Below are 13,963 nucleotides of genomic sequence, written 5' to 3'. Positions count from 1 at the left end.
ATGTAGGGTCAAACTGGGAATCCTGGGGGAAAATAAAACCAACATGTCCTTCCCATTATGTCAAACTAGTATTTAAACTGTATATAAACTTAACGGGAAAAATAATCTCTTGTGTAACAAGAAACAATACTGGACTGAGATGATCAGATTTACTTTAATTCTTGAATCTTTTCTGAAATATGTGGCAGACTGGAGGCCCAGGCTAGATCAAAGAAAGATGAATAAAACTGCCTGTGAGCCCAGTGAGTGACCCCGGACACCAGGGTGCCCGTGATGGCCTGCCTTCACACTCGCCGTTCTCAGAGGCATCTGCACACACATACCTGGGGGAGGAAAGTGCAGGTGTTAGTGGCTCTGTCGTGTCTGACTCGTCATGACCCCATGGGCTATAGCCCACCAGTCTCCTCCATCCATGGAATTCTCCAGGCAAGGATACTGGAGTGAGCAGCCATTCCCTTCTCCAGGGGAATCTTCCTAATCCAGGGATAGAAGCCAGCTCTCCTGCATTGCAGGTCAAATCTTCACCATCTCAGCCCCCAGGGATCTATCTAAAACTACATATTTACATGTAGTACTGAATTTAGGAGGCTATTTTGAATTAACTTTCTTACTTTTTTAAAGTATGCTTTGCCCACTACACTTATAGGAATGACCTCCTCAGGTATGTGCCGTGCTCAGCCCCTCAGTCGTGTCCAACTCTTTGTGATCCCATGGACTAGCTCAATGGGAACCAAGAGCTCCTCTTGGTCTAGAGGAACAAACTCCTCCGTCCATGGGAATTCTCCAGGCAAAAATACTGGAGTGAGTTGCCATTCCCTCCTCCAGGGCTCTTCCCAACCCAGGGATTGAACCTGGGTCTCCTGCATTGCAGGAGGATTCTTAACCATCTGAGTCCCCAGGGAAGGCCCTCCTCCGTTATAGACGAAGATTAATAAAGTTTGTATTGAACTGAATCCTTCTGCGTTAAGGTGGTTAGAATGTACTACTTAATTATAGTAATAGATATTTTATCAGGTGGAGTAGTTAAATCAACATGTTACAGATGTGTAAATTATGGATTTTGAGAATTATACAGATAATTTTAAAACAGTATTTTGAGAACACCAAGTAAAAAGTGATCTTAGTGAAAGCTCTAGGCTAATGTGAGGACCAGTCACAGAATATGGGAAGTGTAGAGAGACATTGTGGAGTTTAATATCTTGTTTGCGTGCTTCCTGAAAAGTCTCCCCCTTCCTTTTGTTTACATTAAAGTTTGTGTCTCTAGAGCCCCTTCTTATATACTTTTAGTGAAACTGGGCAACCCAGAGACTCTGAGTCATTCACACTATTCTGTTTACTGGCACTGGAGAAAAAAAGAAAATTCTTTTATTGTTGTAGTTCTGAAATTAGCTTCCTGTTGCTTTTAGAAGTGGATTCATTTAAAATTAAATTTCTGTCCTCAGGAAACAGAAAAAAAGGGCCAGTGTTTCTTTCATATTTTAGCCTTGAAATATTTGAAGACAGTGTTAGGAGTCTCTTTTTGTTTTCCTTCTGTGCTCCAGATGTCTTCAGGCCTTTGGCTGGTTTATCAGATGCTCTAGCTCCCATATTACATCTCATTGTTTATTAGTTCACATTTTAGGTGCCTGAATAATTATTGCTAGTTTCTGGGAATTATTCACTTACCTGCAGTGAGATGTTGTCGAGAACATAATGTTCGTTTCTGAATCAAAATGAAAATGGGAGCTACTTCTTTCTGTTTACATCAGCTACTGATGAAACCACACTGAGTGTGGTGATCGTAACATTGAAGCTGAACCAGGTTCGTTCCCACTGTCGGCGCTGTTACAGCCACAGCCTCTTCATTACCACATACTTGTCCTGTGGGCATGGGACTCTATCTCAACTCTACTCAGCAACCGTTACTGATCCTAATTGCATTCTTTACACAGTTTAGATTCCCTGGTCCTCTGATCCTATCTCATACTGTTTGCTGTTGTTCAGTCATGTAAGACTCTCTGCAACCCCACTGACTGCAGCATGCCAGGCTTCTCTGTCCCTCACCATCTCCCAAAGTTTGCCCTGCATAAACTCTACTTCTAATTGAAAAAAACATTTGAACATTCAAACTCCTACCTTGGTTCAGACTGTCTTCTCTGCTTAAAATGTCTTTTGTTTTTCTTTCTTACCCCTTCAATCTGCCTTAACACTATAGTTTGACTCAAAGTTCAAAGTCTTATTGTGATTTTATTGATCAGGAAATATCTTGGTCATTATTCAAGTATCTCAACATGTGAAGAGCACTCTTAATATGCTTGACAAAAGCTTAATGAAAAATAAATAAGCAAAACACAAAAATATTATGCACAGTAGCAATGCAGAAAAGTGTAGTATTTTTTAAACCAAATTATTATTTCTCTCACTACATTATATTTGTACCATAACAATTCCATTGTTGAACTTCCCAGGTGGCGCTAGTGGTAAACAACCCAGCTGCCAATCCAAGAGAGACAGGTTTGATCCCTGGGCTGGGAAGATTCCCTGGAGGAGAGCACTGCACCCCAGTCCACAATCCTGCCTGGAGAATCCCATGGACAGAGGAGCCTGGCGGGCTTCAGTCCATACCCCTGCAGAGAGTCAGATACCACTAAAGTGACTTCACACACATGCACCCAGTCACATTATCATAAGCCATAATTGAAAACAAGCTTAAGTCTCTGCATTGCCACTCAGAAGGCATCTGCCTACTGATCTGGAGATAATTTGAGACTTTGAACAATCAAGAAATGCATTCTATTGCATAGGTTGACAAGGTGTGATCTGCAAACCAAATCTGTCCTACTGTCTTTATAAATAAAATTTTATTGGAACAGAGTCATGCCTATTGATTTATGTATTGTCTACAGGTGAATCCAGGCTGCAAGATGCAGACATGCATAGCTGAAATTGAGATGATGTGGCCCACAAAGGCTAAAGTATTTACTGCACACCTTATTCCAGAAAAAAGTGCTGCTCCCTGTTCTATTAAATTAAGTCACTGGAGTTGAGATGTTTATATGTTAAGCTATGTCAGCTTCTTAAATAATAAATATACTATACTTCCCATAAACCTAGACTACAAATTGAAAAATAGAATGGAATTTCAATAATAAATGTAAGAATAAAAAAATTGTGCCCATATTTGTAATAGTAATGCAAGTTGTATTATCTTAAGAAAACCAATCATTTTTATAGAAAATGAAGCACAACACAATGTTAAAGAAAGGATTGAAAAAACACTATAATATGATTCATATTGTTTAAGTTTTACATCAAACACATCAATATGTCCCTCAGATATAGAGAAAGTGAAAGTTGCTCAGTTGTGTCAGACTCTTTGCGACCCCATGGGCTATATAGTCCGTGCAATTCTCCAGGCCAGAATACTGGAGTGGGTAGCCTTTCCCTTCTCCAGGGAATCTTCCCAACCCAGAGATAGAACCCAGGTCTCCCGCATTGCAGCCAGATTCTTTACCAGCTGAGCCACCTGGGAAGCCCAAGAATACTGGAGTGGGGAGCCTGTCCCTTCTCCAGGGGATCTCCCTGACCAGGAATCAAACCAGGGTCTCCTGAATTGCAGGAGGATTCTTTACCAACTAGCTATGAGGGAAGCCCACAGATACAGATACAGAGGGACAACCAGAAATTCAACAAAAATTAAGAATCTTTGGATTGTTACCCAATAGCTGGTTTTGCTTTAGTATATTCCTGCATTTTGCAAGTATTTAAAGACAAAAATATAGTGTCTAGTTCAACATTTTTAAAAGATCAATGAACTAGAGTGCATGATGAAATTGTTCCCCAAACTTTGGGAAAAAATACATATGCAACCAAAGTATCACAAGGGCATTATTTCATCTAATTGCCCCATTTGTGGTCTCAAGGCAATAGTTAAATAATATTCTCTAAAGTAAACCTCCTTAGGGTTTTGGTGGCATATATATGTGACAGTTTGATGTTAAGGTTCACCTTTTTTGGTCTCCTTTGCTCTTTGTCATGTCTGAATATATTTTAATACATTATAAGAGAAATTCATTTTCTTCTGAAATATTCATTGCAATATACTCTAGTTTCCTATTTTTCAGGCTTATTACTATATTAAAAAATTGACTTCTCAGCAGAAATTTTCCTGGAATCCATTAAACTTAGAAGCTTTATTAAATGAACCAGTCAAATTTTTCTAAACTCAGGTGAGTTGATTTTTATTTCACTTTAAAAGGAAAATAATATGTTTCTAATATGTCCCATTAATCTTTGCAGGAGGCAAACAAGCATGTGTATAAATCTAATTGCCAGGTTACCTGTTTAGCTGACTAGAAGTCTCTGATTATTTATCTTTCACCACATTTATTATTGTTCACCAGGCTACATCACTAGGAAATATTTTTGGTTTTTCTGAATCACAATATTTTCACTCCCTTTATACATATAAACTTTAATAATAAACAAGAAGTATAATTTGTCATTTGTGCTTATATGGGTTATATCCTGGAATAATGCTCTAAGAAACAAATTGAGGCTGAGATTTTATAATTTTATAATTTCTAAAATGCCTGTTACAGGACTGAGTACATAGTGGGTCTGCAATGGGAAAATTATTCCAGGGTAATTGCACAGAAAAGAAGATAAATACTCTGCACAGCGCCTGTGCTCATAGCTGAGCATGGCTGACACTTCCTGGGGCTACATGGGCGATTGGGAACAGGGGCCCCAAGCCTGTTGATAATACAGAGTATGGGAGGTGGAGTGAAAAGCTACAAGTGTGGATAAGGATTGTGGAGAAGAAGGAACAAGCATGCATCAGAAATTGTATTCATCCTTGGTGAAGATTTCCCTTTCAACCCTGGACTATTCAAACTTTGTTACCATAGACATAGGGAACAAATCCTGACTTTTGGAAAAAGTGTTTTCAGTTAGAGAATATGTGCTCTACGATTTGTATGTTAAAGTGAAACATACTTTCAGGGAATCAGGAATTAATCACATGTTTAGGAATGTAAACAAACAACTGAAGAAAAAGAGTGGGGGAATATGTGAATGGCATAGTTATACATGTAGAGGAAATCTTGAAGGGTTATATGTGTTCTTGGAGTATAAAGTTATAAAACCTGAGTGAAAGTAACAGAGTGTTTAATTTCAACTCCTAATGAGATATAGAATTTTTAGAGAATTCTATGTGGAATGAACTTCCCTTTATACTGAGTGCCATTTCAGGTTTCGGTAAGAATTTAGGAAGTAGCTTTGAAAAGAATGAATTTTAATGTCAAAAAAAGACAATAGAGGCATTTTGGAGGAAAAGAGGCTAATTAAAAAAAAAAAAAAAGAATTCAATGCACTCTTTTTCCCATAAGTACTCTCATTCTATGCCTGGGTCAGGAAGATCCCCGGGAGGAGGGCATGACAACCCATCCAAGAGAATCTCATGGACAGAGGGACCTGGAAGGCTACAGTCCATGTAGTTGCGAAAACCTCTGACAAGACTGAGCGAATAACATGACTTTTCATTCAAATTTTGCTTCAGAGGTCTCTGAATCAACTTTTACATTTTGTCCACAGGAACCAAGAAAACCAGAGTGCTGAAGTCACTTTCGTTCTCTTGGGCTTCTCAGAATACCCCAAACTCCAGATACCCCTTGTCCTGTTATTCTTAACCATCTACTCCGTCAGTGTGCTGGGGAACCTGGGCATGATCCTGATTATCAGATAAATCCCAAACTCCACACCCCTGTGTACTGCTTCCTCAGACACTGTCCTTTGGTGATCTCTGTTCCTCAACAGCAGTTACACCCAAGCTACTAGAAAACCTGAGTGTGGAAGACAGAACCATCTCCCTCACAGGATGCCTCCTGCAATTCTTCTTTGCCTGCACATTTGTGGTGACAGAGACATTCCTGTTGGCAGTGATGGCGTATGACGATTTGTGGCTGTTTGCAACCCTCTTCTCTACACAGCTGTGATGTCCCAGAAGCTTTGTTCCTTACTGGTGGGTGCATCACACTCTTGGGGTACAGTCTGCTCCCTGACTCTTACCTGCTTTTTATCCGAATTGTCCTTTAGAGGAAATAATATCATAAATAACTTTGTCTGTGAGCACGCGGCCATTGTTGCTGTTTCCTGCTCTGACCCCTACATTAGCCAGGAGATCATTTTAGTCTCTGCCACGTTTAATGAAATAAGCAGCCTGGTGATCATTCTTACCTCCTATGTTTGCATTTGTATCACTGTCCTGAAGATACCCTCGACTGGGGGGTGCCACAGAGCCTTCTCCACCTGTGCCTCCCACCTGACTGCCATCACCATCTTCCACGGGACCATCCTTTTCCTCTACTGTGTTCCTAACTCCAGAAGCTCATGGCTCATGGTCAAGGTGACCTCTGTCTTTTACACAGTGGTCATCCCCATGCTGAACCCGTTGATCTACAGCCTCAGGAACAAAGATGTGAAAGAGACTGCTAGGAATCTAGTTAACACCAAATTATTATGTCAACAAATGTAAAACAGCTTAGGTTTGCATTTTCATTTTCAAGAGCACTGTGGAGAACTGTCCAAGTTTTCTAGCATTTTTAAGCGCATTTCAAACTCCAATTTTTAGGAAGGAAAACAGTGCACACATTTAACGTAATTCCCTTGTTGATACATCATTCAACAACTTTAGTAAACTGTAGAGAATTAGCAATAAAATAATAAATAACACCTAATTAAAGCCTAGACGATTTAAAAAGTCTCTAGATAACATGTTTGTTACGAAAAGATTTCTGAGTAAAGACACATTACCATTTGCCTGTTCAGGTGAGTCTTCTTTTTTTTTCTTTAAGTAATTATAAGTCATGGAAGAATGGATTTGAGTTGTCATGAGAACTGGCCACCTGATGTGAAGACCTGACTCATTTGAAAAGACGCTGATACTGGGAAAGATTGAGGGCAGGAGGAGAAGGGGACGACAGAGGATGAGATGGTTGGATGGCATCACTGACTCAATGGACATGGGTTTGGGGTGGACTCTGGGAGCTGGTGATGGACAGGGAGGCCTGGCGTGCTGCGGTTCGTGGGGTCGCAAAAAGTCGTACATGACTGAGCAACTGAACTGAACTGATGAGGGAGTCACATCAGTTGAATCATAGTAACTAAGAGTTGTTCAACACTAAGACGCTAAAGTTAAAAGACTTGCCGGTGCTTAGTTGCTCAGTCATGTCTGACTCTACAATTCTATGGGCTTTAGCCTGCCAGGCTCCTGTGTCCATGGCAAGAATACTGGAGTGGGTAGCCATTCTCTTCTCCAGGGGATCTGCATGACCAGCAATCAAACCTATGTCTCCTGCATTGAAGGCAGATTCTTTACCATCTAAGGTACCAGGGAAGCCTAAATTTAAAGGATACATTTATTTAACACCACATAGAAAGAATTCGTACATTATAAGTGCAAAGAAGTCATGTCTCTGCCCCCACAAAGTCCTGAATATGATTTGGTAAAATTCTACTTGTTAATATAAAATGTATTTGTTTTTTTATGCATAAGTCATCAAAAATAAAATTAAGAAATGCACACTTCAGAAATAGTTCTAGCTAAATCTAAAATAGTCTTTCATGTCAGTCAAATTACATATAAAATAGCCATTGATGTACAATGATAAAATAACAGAGAACTTCATTGGTAAATAACATTAGTGGTAGATTGAATGGGGGCCTTGCTAACATCAGTTAGAGTATCTTGGTTAACCTGATTTAATTTTGCCCAACTGGCAAACTCGTGGGCTTCCCTTGTGGCTCAGATGATAAAGACTCCGCTTGCAATGCAGGAGACCTGGGTTCTATCCCTGGGTGGGGAAGATCCCCTGGAGAAGGGGATGGCAACCCACTCCAGTATCCTTGCCTGGAGAATCCCATGGCAGAGGAGCCTGGTGGGCTTCAGTACATGGAGTTACAAAGATTCAGACATGCCTGAGCAACTAACACACTTCGCAGTAAACTCACGTCCAGTCTGTAGAGTGAATCTATTTGACGTGTGCTGTGGTCTTCCCAGGTGGCACTAGTGGTGGAGAACCTGCCTACCGATGCAGGAGACACAGGAGACCTGGGTTCAGTCCCTGGGTTGGGAGGATCCTCTGGAGGAGGGCACGGCAACCCACTCCAGTACTCTTGCCTGGAGAATTCCATAGACAGTGACACCTGGTGGGCTACAGTCCATCGAGTGGCAAGGGATCAAACACCACTGAAGTGACTCAGCATGCCCACACCTTGATATCAGGTGTACCCAGCCCCTCCTCCCTAAGTAGACTCTGCTATCACATAAGATATATATTATCTGCCAGAAATTGGGGGGAAAGCCTAACACCTCTTTGTGAAAGACTATTTTTTTTTCCCTGCTAAGCATTTTGTCTAATAGTAATTCTATGTTCATCCATGTGAGAGGAACCACCAAACTTATTCTACAGTGTCTGTAGCATTTTAGATTCCCAGGCACAATATATAACTTCTGGTTGCTTCATATCCTTGCCAATCATTGCTATTATATACTTTTATTATAGCAAATCCAGTGGATATAAATTGATATCTCATCATGATATTGATTTGCATTTTCCTAATAACTAAATAAGTTGAGAATATTTTCACAAGCTTGTTGGACATTTGTAAATTTTGTGTTGTATCTGATTTGACTTTTTGTCTTTATTGTTTCTTTTCTGTACCTTTTCTTTTCACTTTATTGATAATGTTTTCAATATACAAATATTTTAAATTTTGAGGAAGTTCAATTTAACAATTTATGTATTTATTTATTGTCACTTATGTTTTTGTTTCCCTAAGAATCTACTGCCAAATTCAAAGCCATGAAATTTAAGGCCTGTGTTTTTCTTATAAGAGTTTTATAGTTTATGCTCTTTCACTCAAGTCCTTGTTCACTTTCTGAGTTAATTGTTGTATATAATATGAGGTGAGTGTCCAATCCCATAATTTTACTTGTGAACGCCCAGTTGTCATGGCATCATTTGTTTGAAGAAGAGTGTATGCTTTCTCCAATGAATATTAAGAGAATCATAACCTCAGAAGCACCATGATGGTGGTGAGCTACCATTTGGGAGAAATCAGAGCCCGTATAGGGCACAGCTGCACAGTCAAAGTGTATTTTGAGTCTTCCACTAGTGAGGAATAAGCGTGTTGTTATTGTTGTTCAGTCACTAAGTCGTGTCCGAGTCTTTGCCATCCCATGGACTGCAGCACGCCAGGCTTCCCTGCCCTTCACTGTCTCCTGAAGTTTGCTCACACTCATGTGCATTGAGTCGGTGATGCCATCCAACCATCTCATCCTCTGCTGCCCTCTTCTCCACTAGCCTTCTCTCTTTCCCAGCATCAGGGTCTTTTCCAGTGAGTCAGCTCTTCACATCAGGTGGCCAAGGCACTGGAGCTTCAGCTTCAGCATCAGTCCTTCCAATAAATATTCAGGGTTGATTTCCTTCAGGATGGACTGGTTGGATCTTGCTGGATGAAGGACTCTCAGGAGTCTTCCCCAGCACCACAATTTGAAAGGACAATTCTTCAGCACTTTGTCTTCTTTATGGTCCAACTCTCACATCCGTACCTGACTATTGGATAAATCATGGCTTTGACTATATGGACTTTTGTTGGCAAAGTGATGTCTCTGGTTTTGAATATGCTGCCTAGTTTTGTCATAACTTTCCTTCCACGGAGCAAGTGCATTTTAATTTCATGGGTGCAGTCACCATAAAGCAGAGATTTTGGAGCCCAAGAAAGTAAACTTACTGCTTCCACTTCAGCTCCTTCTGCATCAAGTTATTATTATTCTTAACCTGTGTCTTTAAAGCGAAAATGGGTAGTTACCGAAATTAGTGAAAATATCATCCTCTTCATAAACAGATATTTTTAGAAAACATATCAAACAAAATTTCTTTTTAGATTCACTAACAAATATAAACATCTGAGAACATTCTATATTTGAAAAGCCAATGGAAGCTGTTTTCTATCAATAGAATCAATAGTGTAAATATAAAATAAAGTTTATAATATAAATATTATAAAGTACCAAATAAACAGTATAATTATAGTTTAGCAGCCATATGTTTAGAAACATAAGAATATATATATATCTTCATAAGAAAATTTAAAAAATTAAATGTGGATTAATAAAAGATAAATCTATTGCTGTATAATTCCCCTTGTGGATTTATGTATTTTATATCCACATAAAAATTTTAAAAATGGTGTTGTTTATTTTTTAAGATTAAATGAGTAAAGTTGATAATACAAATGCCCTAAGGCTTTAGGGAAATAATATACAACCAATATACCACCTGAGACAGTATTAACACATAATTAGTTGAATTGCAGTCATCAAGGCAGTACTTCAGTTATATTCTCTAGTTTTCACATCCCTAAGGTCATGATGGCATATATTTGTGATACAGCTTGGTGCCAGGATTTACTTTTCAGGCTTGATCTTATCTTTGGTATCTCTGAGTTTCCTTAACAGGTTGGAAAATCATAAAATATGAAATAATTAATGAAAAATGCTGGGCGCTTTTACTACCTTTTCATGTGTGTTTCTAAGTACCAAGCAGCAGCATTGCTGGAGTTCGTTAATCTTGGCAAAGAGTTCTTCACTAAATGACTCATTCAAGTTCTTCTGTGTTTAGGTGAGTTGACTCATGTCTCTTTAGTTTTACTTAAGAAAGAAAATAAAAAGACCCAGTAATCTTTGTAGGAGACAAACACATGTGTAGAACAAAGTGTCCACAAAGAACCACTTTTTGGCTGAGAAGGTTTATAGAGTTATATTCCAATTCTTTCTTTCAAATAGTTTTTGTCATAGTTTTCTCATTGGGTATTCACCATAAAGCCAGAAATGGAGAATTCTCCTTTTGGCAAAGGGAAGAATTATAACAAAGTGGGCCTTGTCTTCAAGATTTTGCTGTAATTTTCTAGAAATAAAGTGACAGTAACAACCATATTTGTAAATAATAGGAAAATAATCTACAGTAATTGTGAGTGATAAATATGAAAGTTTGTCTGTATACAGAGGGGATGAAACAATGAGTCATGTCTATAAAAGTAGGTGGTAAAATAAAGCAAACATCATAAGAAAGAATAAAATGGGGAAATAAATTATAAAGAAATAGGCATGTACTACATAGCAGAAGTTGATAAATCCACCTTCACTAAAGAAGGATGTATTAAGTGATAATGAGGTTGAATATAGATCTAAGCAGTTTTTGGAAAAGTCATACTGAATAATGTTAATATTATGCATTTGCTTAACATTTATTTGGAACCTTAAAGTCACTGTTATATTAAACAATCATGGAAAATTATTCTCATAATCTTTCACAGAGTATTTTAAATTGAAGGAATGTGGCTGGAATAATATAGTTATAATCAATCTTTGCAGTGCTGAGACCTTACAGAGTATTTTTATAGAGGATCTGTTGTGGACATGGCCTTTGGAAGATATCTTTCTTACAAGTTCATCATGTGGGAATCAGAGAAAGCAATAGTGTGGTGAGAAAACCTAGAGGAAAATAAGGAAATATGCATCTTAAACCAGGCGTTCTAATGAAATTCTACAGTGCTTCTATCGTGGGGCTTCTAGAAGAAGGGATTTCAACATTGTATTCCCCAATGTCTCCTCCAGCTGATAGATGTCCATGTTTCTGCAGGATTTTCACAAACATATCAGGTGTTTGAAATCATAATGATTATTCATAATTCTAATATATAAAAAGGTAAATATCTGTTCTACCATGTCTTACAGCATTTGAATTCATTACTGAAGTATCTAGTTCCATTCTAGTGATTGAAAGTTTATATTAATATTCTTATCTTACTGTTGAGGAAATGCCTTGTGATCAGTACTAATCAAGAAACATTCTGGTGTCCCATTTGAAATAGGTGTTTTCCAGCCACTTTTCTTTGGAATTCAAATCCAAATTCTTCTTAATTCAAAATGGCAGAGTATATATTTGATCCATTCTGAAGCCTATATGCTTTCTCCAGTACTTTCACAGTTCTTATTTTTGCCACCCAAACTCCAAGGTCTGCTGCAATGGAAAAAAATAAGAGTTTTCTGTTCAATATTGTTTCAACTATTATCACAGGAAGCATAGCACATATTTTGTTTTGAACCTTCTGATGAATAATACAATTGGCTATGAAGAATACATTTGAATATTTTCAGAATTAATTCAACATAAGTGAAAAAGTTCAGTATGTTTTATAGCATAGCTCCAGAAAGGGTTGAGAATTTGGAATAACTAGGAATAAGAAAGGAATTGAAAGGAGATAGAACAACCAAGAAAATATTATGTTAACTGTTTTGCAGAGATGTTACCATTATACAAATTAGCATATAAGCTAATTGTCTCATATCTCAGGAGGTGAGGCAGGTAAGCAACTGGAACCTAACGACATGTTTTTCTCCAATGCCTGTAATTGAATTGTCATATCAGGTGCTTTCACAAAGCTCAGAGTCATGCAAAGGCAATGTCTCTTGAAAGCAGCTGATAATAATGAATTTTATTATTTGAAATAAATCAGGATCCAATCTGTTTTAGTTCTTTGTTTCTGAAGATCAATCACAATGAAAATTATTATTGGCTATATAATTGACATATAAGTGGACATTAGCATCTAAAATAAAGCAGAAGTGTAGCATTTACAGAAACACTGTAAACAGAGACCCAGTGAGCTTCTCAAGACATTTTCTGTTCTCTCACCTATTTCAAAGTTTAGTTTTTACTTCTAGATCAGCATTCATATTTTGTCGACAGGAACCAAGCGAACCAGAGTGCTGAGGTCACTTTCATTCTCTTGGGCTTCTCAGAATATCCTCAGCTCCAGCTGCCCCTGTTCCTGGTCTTCCTGACTATCTACACAGTCACTGTGCTGGGGAACCTGGGCATGATCCTGATCATCAAGTCTAGCTCCAGGCTCCGCACGCCCATGTACTTCTTTCTCAGCCACTTATCCTTTGTGGATTTCTGTTACTCAACAGTAGTTACACCCAAGCTACTAGAAAACTTGATTGTAGAAGACAGAACCATCTCCTTCACAGGATGCCTCATGCAGTTCTTCTTTGTCTGCATATTTGTGGTGACAGAGACATTCCTGTTGGCAGTGATGGCGTATGACCGATTTGTGGCCATTTGCAACCCTCTTCTCTACACAGTTGTGATGTCCCAGAGGTTTAGTTTTGTGTTGGTGATTGCTACATACTCTTGGGGTATAGCCTGTTCCCTAATATACACATTACTTTTTTTGACTTTATCCTTCTGTGGGACTAAGTTCATAAATAACTTTGTTTGTGAGCACGCGGCCATAGTTGCTGTTTCCTGCTCTGACCCTTACATTAACCAGGAGATCACTTTAGCCTCTGCCACATTCAATGAAGTAAGCAGCCTGATGATTATTCTTACCTCCTATGTTTGCATTTGTATCACTGTCCTGAAGATGCCTTCAACTGGGGGGCGCCACAGAGCCTTCTCCACCTGTGCCTCCCACCTGACTGCCATCACCATCTTCCATGGGAGCATCCTTTTCCTCTATTGTGTTCCTAACTCCAAAAGCTCATGGCTTATGCTCAAGGTGGGTTCTGTGTTTTACGCAGTGGTCATCCCCATGCTGAACCCACTGATCTACAGCCTCAGGAACAAAGATGTGAAGGCTGCTGTCAGGAAGTTAATCCATACCAACTTAATACATCAATTAATGATTACTGTAAAATGACTAAGATTTAGTGTGCATTTTCAAGAGGATAGTTGTCCAAGTCTTCCAGAATTTATAGTACTTTCAAACTATTTTTTTTCAGAAAAGAAAACAGTACACACTTTTGAAGTGTGTAAGGCCCTGGTTAATACAACATTCAACAACTTTTGTAAACTTCAGAGATTTACCTATAAAATAAGAAACAACACATAATTAAAGCCTGGACCATTTAAAT

At 38.6% G+C, this 13,963-nt stretch overlaps 1 protein-coding gene and 1 pseudogene across 1 annotated transcript; both read left to right on the top strand.

The window, feature by feature from the left end:
* Positions 1-648: 648 nt before the first annotated feature.
* On the top strand, positions 649-6,514 carry LOC122702974 (annotated as a pseudogene).
* A 238-nt stretch (positions 6,515-6,752) lies between these two features.
* LOC122702972 (olfactory receptor 5D13-like) lies at positions 6,753-13,749 on the top strand. Its single transcript, XM_043916999.1, has 2 exons — positions 6,753-6,807; positions 12,770-13,749. The coding sequence occupies exons 1-2, from the start codon at positions 6,753-6,755 to the stop codon at positions 13,747-13,749; spliced, it is 1,035 nt and encodes a 344-aa protein (XP_043772934.1).
* The last annotated feature ends 214 nt before the right edge of the window (positions 13,750-13,963 follow it).

The sequence above is a fragment of the Cervus elaphus genome, chromosome 1 (assembly GCF_910594005.1).
Source record: "Cervus elaphus chromosome 1, mCerEla1.1, whole genome shotgun sequence".
Lineage (NCBI taxonomy): Eukaryota > Metazoa > Chordata > Mammalia > Artiodactyla > Cervidae > Cervus > Cervus elaphus.
Note: the sequence above shows the minus strand (reverse complement) of the source record. Positions and strands in the feature narration are given on the sequence as shown.

Coding starts and splice junctions, on each gene's coding strand:
- LOC122702972 (XM_043916999.1), top strand. CDS start 6,753: ATGTTTGTTACGAAAAGATTTCTGAGTAAAGACACATTACCATTTGCC. Junction 6,808..12,769: donor ATTACCATTTGCCTGTTCAG/GTGAGTCTTCTT, acceptor TTTTACTTCTAG/ATCAGCATTCATATTTTGTC.